The sequence below is a fragment of the Nicotiana tabacum genome, chromosome 24 (assembly GCF_000715075.1).
Source record: "Nicotiana tabacum cultivar K326 chromosome 24, ASM71507v2, whole genome shotgun sequence".
In the NCBI taxonomy this organism is placed as follows: domain Eukaryota; kingdom Viridiplantae; phylum Streptophyta; class Magnoliopsida; order Solanales; family Solanaceae; genus Nicotiana; species Nicotiana tabacum.
This window is the reverse complement of record NC_134103.1, coordinates 42,888,396-42,911,119: the sequence shown is the minus strand read 5'-3', so window position 1 is coordinate 42,911,119 and position 22,724 is coordinate 42,888,396. Positions and strand designations below refer to the sequence as shown.

The 22,724-nt window shown below is 35.2% G+C and overlaps 2 protein-coding genes across 2 annotated transcripts; both read right to left on the bottom strand.

The window, feature by feature from the left end:
• Nucleotides 1-5,649: 5,649 nt before the first annotated feature.
• On the bottom strand, nucleotides 5,650-7,260 carry LOC107781225 (uncharacterized). The gene has a single exon (XM_016601897.2). It carries the CDS (start codon nucleotides 7,106-7,108, stop codon nucleotides 5,909-5,911), a length of 1,200 nt encoding a protein of 399 aa, XP_016457383.2. The 5' UTR covers nucleotides 7,109-7,260; the 3' UTR covers nucleotides 5,650-5,908.
• A 12,920-nt stretch (nucleotides 7,261-20,180) lies between these two features.
• LOC142178118 (uncharacterized) lies at nucleotides 20,181-21,640 on the bottom strand. The gene is made up of 2 exons (XM_075247449.1): nucleotides 21,292-21,640; nucleotides 20,181-20,290 (listed from the first exon to the last, which is right to left on the bottom strand). The coding sequence occupies exons 1-2, from the start codon at nucleotides 21,638-21,640 to the stop codon at nucleotides 20,181-20,183; spliced, it is 459 nt and encodes a 152-aa protein (XP_075103550.1).
• Nucleotides 21,641-22,724: the final 1,084 nt, after the last annotated feature.

Below are 22,724 nucleotides of genomic sequence, written 5' to 3'. Positions count from 1 at the left end.
AATCTCTCCAGTCTCTCTCTCATGGGCTCACAGTGTCATGAAAATAGCTCAAAAATGATGATATGATGTATCAATAAATAACAGAGATTGAGATATGATATGCAATGAAATGAATATGACTAAGTATGAAATTTTATTTTAAACAAATAATTCACAGCAATATGACCTCTATGGGTCTCAATAATACTGGCACATAGCCTCACATGATTTTTAATATGATTCTCAGCTCAATTTCTTTAACAAATAAAACTGCATGGAAAATGCCAAGATTATTTGACTACAAAATTCCACGGAACAATTACGTCACAATTTCTATGGTGCACGCCCGTCACCTAGCATGTATGTCACCTCTAAACAATTCACATAATATGTATATTCAGGGTTCATACCCTCAGCTCCAAGAATATAAGAGTTACTTACCTCGAACAAGCCGAATCCAATGTCGAGCAAGCTAAACACTGCTCCGAAAATTTCATTATGCGTGTATCAACTTTTGAACAGCTCGAATCTAGCCACAATAAATTTGATTCAGTCCACACAATTATAGGAATTATTTCCATATCAAAATTCTAATGTTTTCTCATAAAATTCGAAATTACACTCCAAAAATCGCCTGTGGGGCCCACGTCTCGAAAACCGACAAAAGTTACAAAATCCAAAAGATGGTTCAACCACGATTCTAACCATACTAATTTTACCAAAATACGACCTCAACTCGAATTCCAAACCAATCTTATTTTCAAATCCCTAGGTTCAAATCTCCGATTTACACCTCAAAAATATGTAATCTAGTCGGATTATTCGATGATAATTCAATATTATGGAGTAGAAATGATCACAAGGGACTTACCTCAAGTTTTTCCGTGATTTCTCGCTCAAATATTGCCTCAACCCGTGTTTGGAATGTCTAAAAATGAGAAAATCACGGTACCCTCTATTTTTGTACACTGTCCAGAGGTTCCGCATCCGTGGCCTCTTTAACCGCTGCAGCACGACTGCTTCTGCGGATTTTTCCTCGCTTCTGCGATCACCAACATGCAGGTGCATGTCCACACCTGTGAGATGCCTTCCGCATCTGCGCTCCACAGTCACCAGCCCAGCCTCCGCTTCTGCGCATCTTAGCTCGCACCTGCGAGCTCGCTTGTGCGAGTTTCCTGTCCGCTTATGCGAACCTTGCGCACCTGCGATGTCCATTGCACTTCTACGTGGTCGCACCTGCGAGCCAAGTTCTGCAAGTGCGATTGCACTAGAAGGCACAAACTTCAAATTTCTTCTAAGTTTGAATTTGATCTGTTAACCATCTGACACTCACCCGAGCCCTCCCCCCTTCGTCCCCCGGGACCTCAACCAAATATACCAACAAGTCTTAAAACATACCACAGACCTACTTGAGGCCTCAAATCATATCAAACAACATCAAAATGATGAATCGCATCTCAAATCAAAATCTATGAACTTTGAACGTTCAAAGTCTATATCTTGTGCCGAAACACATCAAATCAGGCCGAAATGACATCAAATTTTGCACATAAGTCATATTTCAAATTACGAATCTATTCCAATTTCCAGAATCGGATTCCGACCCCGATATCAAAAGTCAACTCCCCTGTCACACTTCCCAAAAATCTAACTTTTGCCATTTCAAGCCTAATTCCACTACGGACCTCCAAATAATTTTTCGGACACGCTCCTAAGTCCAAAATCACCATACGGAGCTATTGAAATCATCAAAATTCAAGTCTGAGGTCAACTTTTCCAACTTAAGTTTTCACTTGTGAGACTAAATGTCTCAATTCACTCCGAAATCCTTCCGGACCCGAACCAACTAACCTGGTAAGTCATAAAATAACTATAAAGTATAACTTGAGCAGTACATGGAGGAACGAGGTTATAATACTCAAAACGATCGGCAGGGTCGTTACATTCTCCCCCACTTAAATATACGTTCGTCCTCGAACGTGCCAAGAATTGTATCCAAGCCACCAAATCACTATTCCATCTATCACGCACCTACCCGGGGGTGATCCCACATCACCCTATTCTGTGTAAATTGTATAGGCCTGACAACACAACATAATTTAAAATCATTACTTTAATCTTAACCCATAAACCTTGGAATTCAATTTCCAACATTCAGAATTTCTTTTCAAGACCTGAATCTCACATCTACATGTTGTATGAGTTTGAACAAGCTGTATCAAGACATAACCATAACCCCAGATATAATCACTTAACATACTACACAACTCGCATGCTCGCAGCACCAGTTTCGATCACATTGACTACTCCAAAGTAACCCGATAATAGTATTAAATCCCATATCAAACAAAACCTCCTTCTAAAACCTTCGTACACTGCTGATAGTGAAATAAATACGCGAAATCTCATAACACCTTATCAGATCGACAAGTCATGGAGCTCTCCCGCCCCAACTAGAACCATAATCAATTTCTAAGCCGACCTTCAATATTATCCTCCCAATATACCATAATCAAACCTGATAGTATCCATTCTAGGTCCAATGACCTTATATTATTAAACACAACTATCACATTGACATGCCACACCAATACAACTCAATCCACATGTAACGACCCGACCAGTCATTTTGAGTATTACAATCGCATTTTTTCATTTACTTCTCAAATTGTACTTTACAGTTATTGTGTGAATTGCCGAGGTAATTGGTTCAGGTCCAGTGAGGTTTTTGAAGGAATTGGAATAATTAGTTCCAAGGTTTAAAGCTTAAGTTAAAATAGTGACCGGATGCGGACTTATGTGTAAACGACCCCGGATTCGAATTTTGATGATTCCAATAGCTCCGTATGGTAATTTTGGACTTAAGAGTGTGTCCGGAAAATTATTTGAAGTTCCGTAGTGGAATTTGGCTTGAATTGCCGAAAGTTAAATTTTTGAGAAGTTTGACCAGAGGCTTGACTTTTTGATATCGGGGTAGGAATTTGATTCCGGAAATTTGAATAGGTTTGTAGTGTGAAATGTGACTTGTGTGCAAAATTTGAGGTCAATCGGACGTGATTTGATAGGTTTCGGTGTCGTTTGTAGAATTCGGAAATTTGGAAATTTATTAGGCTTGAATCCGTGTGTAGTTCGTATTTTTGAGGTTGTTAGGTATGATTTGAGGCCTCGAGTAGGTCCGTATTATATTATGGAACTTGTTGGTATGTTCGGACGGGGACCAGAGGGCCTCAGGTGAGTTTCGGATGGTTAACGGATTGATTTTTGAATTTGGAAGACTGTTGGAACGGAAGCCTTCTGGTGTAATCGCACCTGCGGAAAAGTAGTCACGGGTGCGAGCAGGGTGCGTTGAAGCGAGGTGCGCAGGTGCAGAAGATGCTTCGCAGGTGCGGAATCGTACCTGCGCGAGAAGGAGCGCAGATGCGGGCAGAGGGCTGAGAGGCATTGGTCGCAGGTGCGAGGGAAAATTCCGCACCTGCGTTAGCTCAGGTGCGGACGGATGCGCGCAGAAGCAGAAACTGGGCAGGCGAGTGGAGTCCGCAAATACGACATTTTGGTCGGACAAGTGGATGCGCAAGTGTGCAAATCTTGTCCGCAGATGCGGAAATCACTGGGGCAGAACCTTAAATTCGAGGGTTCAACATTTTCACCCATTTTCGGATAGAGTTGAATTTGTACGTAGTTCTAAGGGTATGTGGTATAACTTGATACAAATCGTAAGAGGAAATAGAAATATCAAGTGTTGACTGTAGAGAATGAAAAATAAGCAAAGTTTAAAAGAGGATGATTTATGTATTAAACAAGATGAATCAATCTATGAAGCTAAAAAAGGACAACTCTTCAATATAGGTGTGTATGGTATCCCAGTTACAATGTATGCCAAACTTAATGCTTTACAAGAATATATCCATCCCTTTTATAGTGGGGGGATCCTACTTTAGATATAATTAAAAATACATAGTGGAAAACCCATGATAAATCAGTTTTTCTCTAATTTTCGCTGAGATTCTCTCCCTTAATGCGGCTGTAACGGCTCTTGTCTATGAGCTCGATCTTGATCGGACTCAGAATTGATCGGTTTTCAGTTTTAGAGCTCGATGCGGGTTTGAGCTTGATGCCGACTCGGGGTCCGGTAATGACTTGGGCTAGGTATTGGTTGGCCTCTAGCCCTTAAGCTCGATTCTATCACATCTCATCATACCAAACTGTTTACCCGAAAAACGGATAGAGTTGAATTTGTATGTAGTTCTAAGGGTATATGGTATAACTTGACACAAATCGTAAGAGAAAATATAAATATCGAGTATTGACTGTAGAGAATTAAAAATAAGCAAAGTTGAAAAGAGGATGATTTATGGATTAAACAAAATGAATCAATCTATGAAGCTAAAAAGGGATAACTCTTCAATATAGGAGTGTATGATATCTCAGTTGCAATGTATGCCAAACTTGATGCTTTACAGGAATATAGCCATCCCTTTTATAGTGGGGGGATCCTACTTTAGATATAATTAAAAATACATAGTGGGGAACCCATGATAAATCAGCTTTTCCCTAATTTTCGCCGAGATTCTCTCCCTTAATGCGGCTGCAACGACTCTTGTCTATGAGCTCGATCTTGATCGGACTCAGCATTGGTCGGTTTCCAGTTTTAGAGCTCGATGCGGGTTTGAGCTTGATGCCGACTCGGGGTCCGGTAATGACTCGGGCTCGGTATTGGTTGGCCTCTGGCCCTTAAGCTCGATTCCATCACATCTCATCATAGTTCGATTCAGACCCGAGCTCGATAATGACTTCGAGCTCGGTATTTGACTTGTTCCTGAAACTTGAAGCTCGTTTGTGCCTTCTTCGGATCTCATCTCGATATTATGAAGAATTTCTTCGGTCCATTATGTTCTCATCTCGATCAGACATACGAATGCCGAAATCAGACGTACGAATACCGAAATGGTTGGCAATAGTCAAGTCTATATTTTGTTATAAAATAAGATTGGTTGATAGAGAAGCCCACACAGATCACATTTCTAACCCAATGTCAATGAGAATTTATATAGAATTTATAACTTATTTAAGATTAAGGTGTAGTTATTTCTTTAAACAAATATTTTATTATTATGTAAATCTTACTTTAAAAAGACTAAGGAATTAATGTGCAAATCGAATCGCAACCCAGAAGATTTGAACTTCATACCCTTTATTATTTTATAAACGAAGGGAGTGCTATATATTTGTTTCTTCTAGTAAGATGACTTTCCGCCGATACAACAAGGCAAGATTAATACACACCAAAAGCCCATAATTCTAAAGATAGGAGATACAAAATTAATTATACCAAATAAAAAAAGTATACAAGGTCAACACAATTGATCATGATTTCCCAAAAATCATATACATCCAAGGTCTAAGCATACCCTTAATGACACGTGTTCTTGTCTACCACCAAAGAATCCAACAACACTTGAGAAGCTAATATTCTCTTAAACCTCATTTAATAAAATATTAAAGCAAGAAATACTTCTAACTCAAAGAAAAAAATGTACCATATGAGCCAAGTGGAAACTGGAACAAAGAAAAATATTTGTATGAATTGATTCATATATCGCAACATGTAGAAATTGCTTCATATATATCACAGTTGCAAGGGAAGTAAAAGAACAAAAGGAATATCAGAAATTAAAATCAGAAAATACTGGATAAATTAAGAAAATAACACTGAAATGATTCGTAACAATCCTTACATTAACACTAGAAATACAAACAACTTCAGAGTTGTACAATTCAACAGCTAGCCCATCTTTTTTCCGAAACCCTAGTTCTTTAAACTGGAGAATAACATCTACTAGTAAAAAGTTTCTTGTTAATAATACCATACTAAAAACCGATATTTTAGATCGCTAGTTTAGATAGAGTACTGCGGGATGCAGCAAAAAGTTCAAGAATTCTGCAGCTTAGCTGCAAAAATATTGAGAAGGTCTGGGTACTGAAATATGTCTCCCGTCATGTTGTCTCCTGATGACACCTGAAGATTTGCTGCAAAATCTTGATAATACATTGGAAAAGATGATGACGTTTGTGAGAATTCAAATCCACTGTTTAAACCATCATTTATCTGCTGTGGAATATTAGAAACTCCAGATAATTCTCCTTTAGTAGAGGAAGGGAATGGCTCAGACTTGATGGGCTTGGGCTTTGGGAAAAACCCATGTAAGGCCTCTTCCAGTAATCCAGAATCAGTTGGCTCTGAAGGAAAAAAATCCATTCCCGAATCATCATGAATACAAGTGTTGTTGTTGAGTGAATGAATGTTTTCGATTTTTGGCAGAGTCATAACGGAGGAGCTGGGAATAATACCATTGCTAGTAGTGGGTAAAAAAGTGGAAGAAGAACAGGTATGATTCATCAAATCAGAAGTTGAAGAATTCAAACTAATACTAGCATTATTGCGACTAAACATTAAAGGCAGCTGTTCATACAAAGGCATGTTGTTGTTAAAGCCAGTGTTTGAAGAAAGGGAAGTAGTAGTAGTAGTAGTAGTAGTATTGGAGGGGTTCGAACTAAGAAGTTCACGAAATAGAAGCATGTTCAAAGAATCATTGCTTTTCTGAGTCGAAGTAGCAACTGTAGTACCATTGACACCCCTAATGCCAGAACCATAAGAAGGCGGATAATTAGAGGAGTGAAAAAACTGTCTATTCGACAAGTCCTTTAGAGCAGCCTGATAGGGAAATGACTTAGCACAAGTATAGTTGAACGAATTAGGAATATTAAGAAACGTTAACCCATCATTAGTAGAAGTAGGTTGAGTAGGAGAAGGAGGAGGGTAAACAAAATTTGTTCGGGCTTTAACACCGCGCATGGCTCTAGCAGCACAATCGTAAGCACAAGCAGCTTCTTCTGCGGTATCAAAAGTGCCGAGCCACCTCCTTTCTTTAGACTGAGGGTCTCTTATCTCCGCTGCATACCGGCCCCAAGGACGCCGGCGAACGCCGCGGTACCTCACCGCCCCGACAGATGAACCACCACCGTCTTTGAGTGATCTTTTGTTTGCGCCACATGATCTCTTCGTAGTACAAGTAGTGGTTTGAAGAGGGAGATCGGATTCTTGGTTAAGTCTCCTCATGGCATCTTCCATTTTTTCGTTTTATGATATGAGAACTATGCAAAAAAAAAAAAAAACCGAAAAAGGAGCCCTGTGATCAGCAGTTGAAATTAATTCACTGCAACTGTACGTAGGGAGAAGTTGTAGGTTTTTCAGGAGTTGCAAAGGAGAATGTATGTAGTTGGGACTCGGAATTTGAGCTTGTATTTATAATGCCATGGCTGTTGCGGTTGCATCTATAAAGGAGAATTTACGCGTTGCCACGGGCATTTAATAGAAAATAAATTCTACAGCTAGAATAAAGGAACTCAAACACAACACTAGCGTAATAAATTTTTGTCTCATCAGTAAGAATTTACTGTGTTATAGGAAGTTTTTTTTAATATTTAATTCAAGTTATCAAATCAATGCTAGTATGTACTCCTCCTCTCCAAATTAACCGTCACTTTTAGTTCAAAAACGATTGTCTCTAATTAATTGTCACTTTAGTAATTCATGATTAACTTGGTTAATTGTTTTCTACTATAATATCAAAAGAAGAAATAGTTCTTTTTAATGTTGTTCAATTTTCAAAAAGCATTTAATAGAGGTAATTTGATAAACTATACCTTGTATTATTATTTTCTTAAATGCCATAAAAAGAGCTAAAGTGCCCGCTGGAAATTTATTTTTGATGAAGAAAACATCATATAAAGTTTTAGAAAAAATACTTTAATAATTTTGATTTATGAATTATTTTGATAATTATATAAAAATGAAATTGTATCATGTTTAGTATGTCCAAATATTTAAAGTATGTCGTACAAAACTACAAAGGACGGCACAGCAATATTAAGAGGGTTCAATTAGACACTAGTGAAGTAAAAAAAAATTAGATCTTAAGTTGTTTAAAAGTTAACTACAACTAAGTTTTATCGTGACAAAGGATGGATGATGTAGGAAAAATAGTATAAGCTAATTTGTTACAATCGATTAAACTACATTAATTTGAATATAAGATAGCCCTCGGTCAAACGCCTCCTAATTCTATTCCTTCCGTAACTCAGGTCCAACTTGAAAAAGTAAAATAACTAAAATGAGTTGCGGTATCTGCTGGAGAAATTATTAGATCACTAGATTTTCAACTTTACGTTGCACAAAATTGCGGATAATCTACGTTAATATGTATAAAGAGAGGTTGAATGGTTCCATTAGTGTTAAGCGTGGACAACAAATTTGGCTTGGGACGATTACAAGTGCCCAAAATTAGTGTATATATGTCACAATTTCAAGAAAATAATACTGTAAGCTGTGCATGGATAGCAGAAGTCGTTGCATGATATTCTATGACATGCTCATCATGCCAATCCTATACGATGCTCCTGTTTACTTCTCACTAATTAAAAGGATAAATGTTCAACTACCATTTTCAATGACTATATTAGCATCAAGGTAATATGTAACTTACAATCTAGTGAAAATAATAGCTTTGCACAGAAAGAGGGTCAAAGGTATCCGAAAGTTTTATAAAAGCATGCAGCATATTATATCCAATGTCAGTTAACAATGCAACATTGTCCATCGTAAAGTACCTAACAAATCTTAATAAGTTCGTTACTCCAATTAATTTCCAGGCACACAAATTTTACTTTAGCAAAAATAAAAAATAGGAGGAAACAACATTGTATGTATTTTGTATTAAAAAAATGGACACGAGTGATATTAAGTTATGTAGAAATTCATACAACTCATAATTAGTAATAATGGTTCAACGACGTTCGAAGAAATTAGTTGGGAGAATGCGACAGCTAAAATGCAGTAAAAGCCTTTGAGCTATTTCCAAGACGAAGATAAAAGTAAAGAAGCAAAAAAGAAGATTTTCGAGATGTGTCGTTTTTACATTGCTTCAATTTGATATATACTGATTTCTTACGAATTACAAATTCACTGGAATTTATGGATATTGTTGGCCCTTTTTATGAAGCTAAGAAAATAGCCCTGATATATAATATGGAATTCTTTTTAAACAAAAAAAAAAAAAGAAGAAGCTAGATGCGTACTAATTAATCTATGAAACTTTACAGATTAATCTCCACATGCTGATGAAACAGTGGCATACATTTTGAAAAAGAAACTTCTGAAAATTTAAAAAAATGTGGTATAACCCAAAAAAAAGAGTTAACTTATAAGTTATGACAGTAAAAATAAATTAAACTATCATGTTAACTTCATATGTAACAACAGCTAATTGTCCATGATAAATCTAATTTGCTAATTTAGAAAGAAAACAAAAGGCTTAACATGTACAATAAAGAATTTTTTACACTAACAGCTCATTTACCTGTAGTAGCGTGATTTATCTTATTTTTAATATTACAAATTTTACTTTTATGGAAAATTACTTTTAAATTTCTTCTAGGTACTCTAATAGGGTAAAATAATTTTGCACGGTCGACGTAATAAGTTAAACTCCTTATAGGATAAATGTAATTGATCTGTTATGAATAGTTAAAATATTTGGCAGTGAAAAAATTATTTATTCTCTAGTGCGTAGCTAGCATTTGGACATAGATTGGGCTAAAATTTGAACAAATAATTTTTGAAATTGTGTTAAAAAAATAATTTTTAGACGTCGAAATTATTTTCGGAAATACATTTTGTTTGAAAAAGAATTAAAGTTTTGTAAGTGAAAGAAAAAATTCCACCCAAAAATTATCCTAAACTAATTTTGGGAGCTTAATTTTTTTTTATAGAAAAAAATAATTATATTTCATGAATAAATAATATTTTTAAAATAATATTAAAAAAAAGTTTTATGATCAAACGGGAGCTTAATATGATATGAATTCAATCCAAAAACAAAATAAAGAAGAAGAAACGAGGTCAGCATCAAAATGTCTGAATCCAACATAAAAGCAAATAGTCGGGATTTGCGGGCAAGAAGATAGAAGATGACAGTCCCAAAATGCTAATTTTTCTACAAAGAAATAAAGAAGATTTGTCTGGGGAAATTGAAAAGCATTTTCACCATCCCAAACAATATCCTTTTTTCTTCCTCGCAAAGTGTGACAGATACTTTTAACTTTATAATCTTCTGAATGATTACACTGGCGGCGCTCAGAAATTGTTCCTACTCCTACTCCTACTCCTATCTTCTTTCATTCTCATTCTAATTTTACTGGTTTATTATCAGGCAAAATTTATTTTCCTTTCTGTTCATTATTTCCCTCTCATACAGATTATGTTCCCTGCTTTTGGTTTTAAGTTAGCGGTAATTGTTTTAGGGTTTGCAAACCAAAGAGTTTATATATGTTCACATGGCATTGTCTGAAAAACTAGGGTTTTATCTATAGGGTCTTTAGAAACTAGGCTGTGTTGGTGGTGGATGCAGACTAAAGTTGAAGTTAGAGAAAAATATGGAACTTGTCTACTAAACTAAACTTCTCTTCTACTGAAAAAAAGATCAAGAGCCATGTTGACTAGATCTCTAATTTGCTTATGCTTTTCTGTGTAGAATCCTGGATCAGTTTTTTTTTTCTTTATTTCCCCAACTATTTTATTTTCTTTACAAAAAAAAAAAATTTACCAGCAATGTCCATTTATAAGTAGCTTATTACAAAAATTGGTCAATTAACAAAATATTATTAATATTAGCCAAATGTTACCAATATTAGCCAATTAGCTATTTGTAGCAAAACAAAGTTAAATTTTTGTTTTCTTTTGAGTGAGTGTTGTTAGAATAGATTGGATACATCGTAAGGAGTTTGAATCCCAGTTTTGGGATGATTTAGTGGAGTTTTGAGGTAGTTTGAATTGAAAATTCAAAGCAGAAGATGAACATGAAAAAAATGATGTGTATCACACGTTGTATCATTTGTGTATCACATATGTATCATATTTGTATCAAATATGTATCACATGTATACCCATGCATACCTCTGTGTGTGATGCATGTTTGATACATGTGTCGCATAAGTATTTTTTGAACTCGATTTTAACTACGAATTTTAATACCAATCAGTCCATATCACCTTCAATCTTCCTCAAATTTTGTATATTGACCTATCTATATATTTTCAATGAATTTCAACTATACCCATTGAAAAAAAGGTCTTTTTTTTGCTTAGATTTTTGGAATCTTATATATATTTTTTTTTGTATTTCATCACTTTGTTTGCTACCTCATCCCTGAATTTCCTTTCCGTCTTGCATCTAATGTTGTTGATCACGCTTAAAAATATGGAATGAGATCTTTGCATGTGATTCTTGAAGAGAAAGAACCTATTTTTTTGAATTTTCAATTTTTATATGTGCTTGACTAATTTTGATAAGTTTATGATTAATGGTTAGAGATCGGTAAGTTAAGAATTCTTTGGGACATTTACGTAAGATTCCCTAAAAACAAATACTGTTATTGTTATACACACAAGAATAAGGTGAAAAGGCGCCATTTATCATGCCTAGGAAAAAAGAAAATGAATATGGTCTAAAAGCGACCAGTAACTATGAAACACGTTTTTGTATTGGAATTTTGTGTATTTTCTTCAGATTATTAAGAAGAATTTTTTTTTTTGGGGGGGGGGAGGGGGGTTTATGTATTCAAATTAACGAAAACTAGGAACAAGTTGCTTACAAAGTACATTATTTACTAGTCCTATAAATAAATTCAAAGTACAATTATTCTGTCCATAAGATAGAAATTTTATTAGAATATCCCCATTAAACCACACTATGGTAGCTTGCTCGTCAGATGCAAGTTGCTTATGAAAACAATGTATTGAATTATTGGTTTCAATTAAGAGCATTATGCTTTATAAATTTTAAAAGCTCCCCACGAAACCTCACTAGGCTAGCTTGCTCCTCACTATGCTTCTCATTTTCGCCAAAATTCACTGTGGCCATACTGAGATAAAATCATACTAGCTTAAAATAAATCGTATTATTCATATATAAAGTTCGAGCATAAATTGGTGTAGTAAATATGATGTGAGCAATCCTAATCTATCTTTTTTGTTAAAGAGTTTTACTTCCAAACACTAACAATTTAAATGCATTTTGTCACTTAAATGATAATTAGAAGTAACCATCAAAATATAATAAGTCAAGGAGGATTGTTGTAAATTTACAGTTTAGTTGTCGGTGAGAATTTTTCGGGTAAGTTGGTTCGTTCTCGCCTTTTCTTTTCATCTACCTTTTCTCCTATTCCCTACGTGGTGAAGAAAGTATTAAAATAAAAAAACTCTAATATATATCATATTCAATTCCATAAACAACCCGAAATGGTTGTGGGGCTCACTCCCTTGCATGCCATAATAAATATCACACTTTCTAATATATTTTTTTAGTATGTCCAAAAATAATATTCCACTAATTATATATTTTTAGATTTAAAAAAAATATTTTTAAAATTTTTTATTAATAAGATAACTTATAATCACACAAATACATACTTATAAATTATTTTGAATGATAAAATTTTTATAAAAAAAATTAAATTCCGTATCACAAGGGAATAGTAATCCAGAAGACATCTAAACTCCGAAGAGGAAAAATGTCAACCCCACTACACATTCCCCCAACCCCGCGCTGTCCTACCCTCTGTCCATCAAGTATAAAGAATAATGAGGGCATTAAATAAAAGTTTATTACCAATAAATATGGCCTACAATAGAGAAGACAACTATATACATCGAATAGATACGATGGAGATTCTTTGATGACGAACTAGCTAATTTGTTGTAGCAGAAATTAAAGAAAGTGATGACGATATCTTCCCATGGCTTTTTGATACACATAGTCTTGGATGAGGTCACCTATTTAAATACTATATGGTAGATATAAATAAAAGTGCATCGAGTATTTATTAAGTTAGGTCTCTTTTTGCTGCATGACACGTGATTAAAAAAAGTACTTGCGACAAGAAATGACCAAAAATAATTTCTACTTGGAAGAGAGTAAATGACGGTGGAGAACGAAGGTGGCGGAGAGTGGTCACAAAGGCTGGATACGCCAATTTGTTTTCTAGAATGTTTTTATATTAGTATAAACATCTATTTATTTGAAAATGCTTTCTTCTTTTTTTTTTTTTTTTTATCTCACATCAGATGCTGTTAGATATTTCTTTAGTTCGAATATTAGATAATTTCACCTTCAGAAATTTGTTAATTTTTAGTTTAAATTATGAATTCAGATTTTTATGTTAGTTGAGATTTTAGTAATTTTAACATATATATCTAAATTGTATAAATAATACTCCTATTAGTTTTAGTTAACTCATTCACTGTATGCTCTATTTACCTTGACAATCAGCATATTGTAACCAGAGGCGGAATCAATTTTTGAATTTTATGGGTTTTAAATTTTAAGACATTTATTAGGTATCAACAATTAGATTTTAAATTTAATTTCAATACATATTTAATAAAAATTTTCATAAATATAAAAGGGCAAAGGTCCAAATATGCCCTTGTACTATACGAAATTGAGCACATTTGCCCTTCGTTAATACTTTAGCTCAAATATGTCCTTACAGTCACAGAGTTGGTCCATATATACCCTTAGAGTTACACAGTTGACCCATATATGCCCTTTTCGAAACGGAATTCACCCAAACTAATTAGTTCTTTCGTTAATTGTATTAAAGTGCATTACAAACACTTTAATTTTTCTTTTTATTAATACTTTTTTTTCTTTACCTTTCTCTTTTCTTTCTTCTTTTTTCTTTTCTTCTCTTTTTTCCCTTTTTCTTTCTCCCTTATCCGTTTCCTCTATTACTAATGTCTTCTCCATTTTCATCACAAATTTCACTTGACAAAACTCATAAATTCCAATTACTAAGAAAATTCTCCCATAAGGTAAATAACGAAATTAAATTGTTCCAATTTCACTGGCCCTCTAAATAAACGAAATTAAATTATTCCAAAAATTATGATTTAAACTTTAAAATAATAAAAATATCTCAGCCTTTAACAATACTCAAAAGACCAAAATATTTAAATTATTTTCAAAAAAATAAGTTATTGATTAAAAGCCTAGAGTTCCAAGTTGTAGTGTTATAAATTTGAGTTGTTTATCTTTTTTCATCTTTTTTCAACTGGACATTTTCTAATTTTTTTTATTAACTATGCAAATTAGGGGTGTACATGAAACGGGTTGGTTCGGTTTTTATCAAAACCAAAGCAAACCAATTATATCGGTTTGGATTGTTCGATTTTGTTGAATTTTTCAAGTTTTTTGTTATATAAATATTATTTCAATCTTACTTTATTAAATTTTTTAGAACTAAATATATGTTCTGTAAAAATTAAAAAATTGACAAACATATGATCTATAAAAATATTCTTATGGAAAAATTTTCTTAGTAATTAGAATTCATGAGTTTTGTCAAGTGAAATTAGTGACGAAAATGGAGAAGGCATCAGTAATAGAGGAAATCGGATAAGGGAGAAAGAAAAAGGAAAAAAAAAAGAGAAGAAAAGAAATAAGAAGAAAGAAAAGAGAAAGGTAAAGCAAAAAAGGACTAATAAAAAGGAAATAATATTTGTAATACACTTTAATACAATTAACGAAAGAGCTAATTAGTTTGGGTGGATTCAGTTTCGAAAAAGGTATATATGGGCAAATTGTGTAACTCTAAGGGCATATATGGACCAATTATGTGACGGTAAGGGTATATTTGAGCTAAAGTATTAACGAATGGCAAATGTGCTCAATTTCGTATAGTACAAGGGTATATTTGAACCTTTTCCGAATATAAAATTTAAACTAAAAATATTTATTGAGACCGGTTGAATCCATAAGTAACCTTCTAATACCGCCCCCCTTGTAATACTATCTTCTTGTTTTTTATTGTGAGTTTAGGAACAACAATGTGCCCAAGTTCACACGTGCAAAAAATTAATTTCTATGAAACACAATTTACTTATGTAATGATTTATATTCACACAAAATATATATTTTTTATTTTATATTATAGGTTCAAAAGTTACTCTTTTGTTTTTAATTTTGTGTCCAGTAGGTTGACAAAAATTGAAAAAAAAAAAAGAGTAGTATATGTAACACATAGATTTTAAACGACAAGAGTAGATACTGTCAGAGCATGTGTAGGAAGAAGTAGTATTAGCAGTAGTTCTCCGTAGTAATGTAAAGGTATCACGTAGTGGAGGCGGAGGGTGGCGGTGTACGTTAAGGGAGTGAAGGTTTACAGGCAGATCAGCTTTTGTTTTTATTTGTTTGTTTATCTTCTGGCCGGCCATATATTTACTGCTTGAAGTACTGCCATATATTTAACTGTTTGAAGTACTGTTTGTATCGTATATTTAGGGAATGTCTGAGACCACTTGCAGGTCTTGTCTACTAGTCTTTTCACTGCTCATCCAACCATATAATAAAAAACAGTACTCCATTTATTGCATTTTATGCTACTCCTATATAGGAGTATTTCTCTAATCTTCTTAAGGAAATGGCATATTTTAGTATTTTGAGATAATTAATTAATTCTTCAATTTTAAATTTACTCATAATTACAAAATATTACTCCCTTCATCATTTCCAAAAAGATTAATGAACTTATTTGATTGGATATGAAATATAACAAAAAATTGAAGACTTTTGAAATTTATGATATAAAATAATTCATAGATATTTATTGATATAAATTATTTTACTAAGGGTAACATGAGTAGTTTAAAGATATATTGTTTCTAAATTTAGAAAAAAGACATCATTCTTTACACAGATACACAGACTAAAAAAGAAATAGGTTCATTCTTCTTGTATCGGAGGAGGAAGTATAACGAAACATGCATGTTTAATACCACCAATCTATGTTTTAAAAGGCGTTTATGGGGCAAGGCGTACAAAAAACGCCCCGGAGCGATGGTGTGGAGCGAAAGTCTCAAGAGGCGTACGCCCCGTAATTTGGGGCGTACGCCCGGGCGTTCGAGGCGCGTTCTTTTAGTAAGGAGTAAGCCTTAAAAACTTTTTCAAATTAAAACAAAATTTGTTGAATTAGTCCTTCATATAATACTCAAATTCTCAAAAGTTAGTTTGGTAATTACTCAAAATGTTTAAAAAGGAATTCAAAAGTATTAAATTTAAAAGTAAAGACCTTTTTTATTGATTTAAGCCCTAATTCATGGTTTTTTTAATTTTTTATCTTGTCCGCTAGTCTGCTAATATATCCCAAAAGCAACGAATATTTAATTTTTTTTATAAATACAAAGAGAACTACATTCTTCTTCATAGCAGCAAATTCAAAGTTCAAATTGCAGATTAATCATCCTTTTTGTTTCTCTATATAGAAAACTTTATTCTTTTAAATTCAAATTACTTGTGCTTGTAAGTAACGTATAATAGTTTATTTTGATTAGTTTTTTGTGGGGATGGAGCATAAATATATATAGTTTTCTTCAATTTTTATGTAATTTTACATGTTTATAAATATTTACTGTCATTATATTATTTTATCAAATATTAAAAATTAAATACATATGGGGCTTACGCCTCATGAGGCATATGTAAAATGCCTCACCTTACGCCCACGCCTTTTAAAACACCGCCACCAATTTAGAAGTCTTTCTTTCATTCTAATTAGAATAGATTTAAAAACATTTAACGGCATTAAGTGCATACACTAAATTTAGTTAGTTCAACTTTAAAATGAGTATCATCCATGTTAATCAGTCATAATTAAGGGATAAAGCTTCATATGAAAAAAAGAATTGAAACATGTAATGTATTTATTAGTTACTATCGAATGAGGAAGTTTTTGGAGGCTCCGTAGTATATTTTTATCAAATTTGTGTACTGCTTTCTTACCGTCAGTTATTGCGATAGATTGAGAAGTGAGTGCTACTCTAATTGCCTTTTAATTCGTAAAATTGGTGCAATTGGCCAATTCGCTTCCACGTTCCATGTACTAAGGTCACATAGATTTTTTTTTCTTTTTGTAGACATGAAGTCACGTAGATAAAGTAGGATTTCAAATCGGATAATAATTAAATTTGTAAGTGATTTTAAAGATACGCAGATTAATTCGATAGAAAGCGATAAATTAGGAAATATTTGACCAGATTAATCAGCTGGTCACGGATATTACGGCCTTTCGTTGGTCGTGCTCGATTGCCTGACAATGTTCTTCGAAGTCGTTCAAGGCTAATATCGATTAGAACCGTGACCCCGATATTCTCGAGGGCAGGCGTCATGTCCCCGGATTCTGACTCGATGAGACTTTTGCCTCGATTTCCGTCCCCCATCATCATGTCTCGAGCTTGACTTATTTTATCGGAGATCGGGGTGTATCATGACCCCGATTTTACCCGTATACACATTTAAAGGAACGAACAGCCCAAAAGGCACATATATATAATAAGATAAAAAAGAAGTTGAAACTGGATAAAACGGAAATAAGTTCCCGTCGAAATCAAAACTGGATAATAAGTCAGGATATTTCCTTACCGTCCGCTGGCGCGGCCCCATCTATCCGCCACAACAAACCGTCAGATTTAACAGTAAAAACTGTAACATCTAACGGTGTTTAATTAATTAACAGGTTTTGCATATAAAAATGTGAGCATGGCATATATATACCCTAGCTAGTAGAATTAGTATAGCTTTTGCACGGAGCGCCCATGCATATGCTTATGGATGAAAATAAACTTTTTAATTAATCTGGTGATTTTCTGTCAAAGGGATTTTCTTTTTCTGATCTGATGTGAGGATCATTAAATGGAAATAAGATACGATGTTGGTTTTATTTACTACAGTATAAAAAATCTGGCAACGTTGTTGGAGGATCGTACATTAACAAATCCCGATCAATTCCTCTGTGACAGATGGAATCAAGATTCTTATACCCAAACTGGAGAAACCTACGTTCTGCTCCTCTTTCTTCTTGCACCTGCCTTTCCGGGCAATTCCATAAATCCTTTCAATTTTTCTTTCCCTATCCTTTTCCCTAGGATCACTTCCAAATTAATAGTATTTCTTTCTTTATGCTTTATGTTTTCCCTAGAGATATATATTCGATATGTTTCGCTTGTGTCATTATGTCTTTATTAATTTATTTTAAAAAGAATATATAATCTTATATTTATTCTTTTATAATTCGTCATGTTTTTTCTTTTCTTATTGAACTCTTAGCTAGTCAAACACCGCAATATAAGAAACAAACTCAACTCAGATTGCCTACGTATCCAAATGGTCGAGTTGAGCTGGACACCCGCTCCTTGGCTTGCCTATGAGTTTGAGGTCCCTCATTGGCGATTTAACCTGGTTTGCTGCTTAGAGCTAGATCCACGTTGTAGCGTTTGACATGCGGAAGGAAGATACATACATACCCACATATTGTGAAGCAGATATGTTAGGATATAATGTAAATATGTAAAATGATAATGCTTGGCTGCCGGCAAGCCTTTATTTGGGATCTCTTGGAGATGGGATGTGTGAATTTGAAGCCTCCTAGCTGTGGAGCATTGTTTGGGATTCCGGGAACTGGGTCTTTGAGTCTGAGACCTCTAAGTTGTGGAGCATTGTTTGGGATTCCGGGGACTGGGTGTTTGAGTTTGAGACCTCCACGCTGTGGAGAGTTTGACTTTATACTTTGACTTTGAATTTTGACTTTATATCTCCGCGTGGCGGAAAGTCTGAATTTGAACTAACGAGACGTAAATGCGCCTGTAAGCTGCGTAATGAAAGCGTCAAAACATTTGAAGTAAAAGAAGAATAGAAGAGAGCATGCCCAAGAGATACTCTTGACTGCAGAACCACTTTTATAAGTTTGACCCTCCTCGTTGATGGGACTAAATTGTGGTCGTCGGTTGGGAGACGTATGGAATAATTTGAATAAACAACCTTCGATTGGCAGAGCTAGTAGGTGATTGTACACGGTGTTTCTGACTGTCGAAACTAATGGTGCAATATGTACAATAGGCTCTTATTGGCAGAGCTGGCGGATGATTCCCGTTATGTTAGAGGTTTTGGCTCTGGGGTACCTGTAGAAATTGAAAGTTAGTCTTTAACTCTGTGAGATCTAAATGAATATTGTAATTAAGTAGAAGAAAGTCGAAATCTATAAGGTTACGGTGAATCTGCCAACGATTCTGATTCTGACTTTGAGCTACATTTAACGCAATCTGATTGTTGTCAATCATGCACTCAAAGAAAAATTCTTAGTGAGGGAGGGGCATTGATTTGTGTTGACAGTAAACTTGGTCTTGCTCTTTAATTCATTCATGTTCCCTCTGACTATGGTGAATTATGCCATGAGGCTTGGTGGGTGAATAAGTAGGACAAGCATTTTGATAGAAAAAATTATTTTTTTTGAAAAATTATTGATAAATGTCATTGTTCCGGACTATGACACGTTTACGAACCCTTGAACTCCTTCATTCGAGTGTTGCCTAGATATCTCTGCCTCGCTGACGATGAATTTTTGAATGTACCCCTGACGACGAAGTCTTTTTGCTGATGCGGTCATTTCCTAACCTAAACAATACATTACAAAGGCTTTACTAGGGTGTTGACCGAACCTTTTCAGGTTGCCTATGCATCCACAAGGAATCAGGTCTGAACGTAGTTCGAGGATATAAATAAATGAAATATTGAAGTGACCAAGCCTGAGTCACGCTTCCTACGTATCCAAATGGAATCAGGTCAAAACGTAGCTCGATTAAAATAGGTGCAAAAATAAAGAAATGAAATTTTAAAATGATATGACGAGTCTGACTCAGACTGCCTAAGTATCTAAATGGAATCAGGTCAAAATGTAGTTCGATTAAAATAAATGACAAAATCCGATGTGGATTTCCTACGAATTCCTACAAGAGGAAATCAAGTCATGGCGTAGTTCCGAATACATGGAAATGATACTTGGATTTTCTATTACAAACGAGGGACCGGACCCTACGTAGGTTGCCTATGTATTCCACTGTGGAAAGTCAGGTCAAGCGTAGTTATGTTACACAAAACCTAACCTCATTGTCTTCAATCATAGTATCTCTTGATTGCATCTGAATTGAAGGGCTTTGTGCTCACTCTGCCATCTATTTATGCTAAGATTAATGCTCCTCCTAACAGTACCCGATGGATCACATATGGACCCTGCCAATTTGGCATGAACTTTCCTTTAGCTTCCTCTTGATGTGAAAATATCTTCTTTAAGACCAGATGCCCTGGTATGAACTACCAAGGTTTCACTTTCTTGTTGAACACCTTGGTCATCCGGTTTTGGTAAATCTGACCATGACAAACTGTGTCCATCCTCTTCTCATCAATGAGAACTAGTTGCTCCTGCCTAATATGTATCGATTATGCATTGTCTAGCCTGGCTTCCTGGATAATCCTTAAAGAAGTTATCTTGACCTCTGCGGTATTACGACTTCAATACTGTATACCAATATATATGGTATTGCCCTGGTAGACGTCCTCATTGTAGTGCGATAGCTAAGTAGTGCAAATGATAAAATCTCAGGCCATTTCATGTGGTCGTATACTATCTTTTGCAAGATCCTCTTTATGTTTTTGTTGGCAGCTTCAACAGCTCCATTCATTTGTGGCATGTATGATGTGGAATTGAGATGAAAATTTTTGAACTTCTCGTAAATTTCCCTCATGAGATCACTGTTGAGATGTATTGCATTGTTAGTTATAATTGACGCTGGGATCCCGAATCGGCTGACTATGTTGTTACGGCGAAATCTGTCTCCGCCTTCTTTCTAACGACTTTATATGTAGAAGCTTCGACCCATTTGGTTAAATAATCAATGGCCACCAGGATGAAATAATGCCCGTTTGATGCGGCCAGTTCTATGGGTCCGATCACATTCATGCCCCAAACGGCTAACGACTAAGGAGAACCCATCATATTTAGCTCATTTGGTGGAACCCTAATAAAATCCCCGTGAATCTAACACTGATGACATTTTAGCACATAGCGAATGCTATCCCCTTCCATGGCCATCCAAAAGTATCCCGCCCTTAGAATCTTCTTGGCTAAGATGAAACCGTTCATGTGAGGCCCACACATCCCTGCATGTATTCCTTTAACAATCTTATCGCTTCTGCAACATCTACACAACTTGACATACCTATTTTTGGGGTCCTCCTGTATAGGTCTTCCCGGTTAAGGAAAAAATGGGTTGTTAGCCTTCTTAGTGCCCGCTTCTTACCGTTAGTAACATCCTACGGGTATTTTCTTGTCCCAAGAAACCTTTTGATGCCATGATACCAAGGCTTACCATCTGGTTCTTCATCTACGTGAAAGCAATATGCATGTTGGTCCAAGATCTCTACCTCAATAGGGTCAATATAATTCTTGTCCATGTGATGAATCATTGATGACAATGTTGCAAGAGCATCGGCGAATTCATTCTGGATTCTAGGAACATGCTTGAACTCGATCTTGGTAAATTTCTTACACACAACTCTCACACAATGCAAGTATGGCAGAATCTTGACGTTCTTTATAGTCCATTCTCCTTGGATTTGGGGGATCATCAAATCAGAATCTCCTATGACCAAAATTTCTTTGATGTTCATATCGACCGCTATCCTGATCGCAATGATGCATGCTTCGTATTCTGCCATATTATTTGTACATGAGGGCCTTATCTTGGTCGAAATTGGATAATGTTGTCCTGATTCAGAGACTAATACTACCCTTGATCTCTACTCCCTTGAAATTCATAGCTCCATCAAAGAACAGCCTCCATCCTAGATAAATCTCCAAAATATCTTTTTCTGTGAATAGTACCTTTTTGTCTGGGAAATATGTGGTAAGTAGATTGTATTAATTGCCTACTAGGTTTTTTGGAAGGTGATAAGCCAGATCTTGTCCCTTAATGGCCTTCTGCATCACGTACATAATGTCGAATTCACTGAGAAGGATCTGCCACTTTGCTAGCTTTCCAGTTGGCATTGGCTTGTGGAAGATGTACTTGAGCAGGTCGAGTCTGGATATCAGGTATGTGGTGTTTGCTGATAGATAGTGCCTCAATAACTGGGAGATCCAACTTAAAGCACAACACGTTCATTCCAACAAGGTGTAACTAGCTTCGTACGGCGTGAGTTTCTTGCTCAGATAGTAAATGGCTTGCTCCTTTTTTCCTGTCTTGTCATACTGTCCCAACACGCATCCGAATGCGTTATCCAGTACAAATAGTTATAGTAACAACGACTTTCCTAGTTCGAGAGGAACTAGCACTGGCGGGCTAGAGAGTTACTCCTTAATTCTGTCAAAAGCCTTTTGGCATTCCTTCGTCCATTTCGTGGTGGCTTCTTTCTTTAGTAACTTGAAAATTGGTTCGCAGATCATTGTTGATTAGGCTTTGAATTGAGTGATGTAGTTCAGTCTCCCGAGGAATCTCATTACGTCTTTCTTGCTTTTAGGAGGATGTAAGTCTTGAATAGCCTTGATCTTTGAGGGATCTAACTCTATCCCTTTCCTACTGACGATGAAACCCAATAATTTCTCCAGTGGGAACTCCAAATGCGTACTTTGCAGGGTTCAACTTCAAATTGTACCTTTGCAACCATTCAAATAACTTCTCCAAGTCATTTAAATGATTCACCCCCTTGCTTGACTTGATGATGATGTCATCCACATATAATTTAATTTCCTTATGGATCGGGTCCTTTCTCTTAGTGAAGGGGATGGACGTCTCAAAGAATA

Bases quoted from the DNA above. Each gene is read 5' to 3' on its own strand.
- LOC107781225 (XM_016601897.2), bottom strand. From the start codon at position 7,108: ATGGAAGATGCCATGAGGAGACTTAACCAAGAATCCGATCTCCCTCTT.
- LOC142178118 (XM_075247449.1), bottom strand. From the start codon at position 21,640: ATGGCAGAATACGAAGCATGCATCATTGCGATCAGGATAGCGGTCGAT. The intron at 20,291-21,291 runs GTAAGCCTTGGT...TGTCATGGTCAG, and splicing joins CGTAGATGAAGAACCAGATG to ATTTACCAAAACCGGATGAC.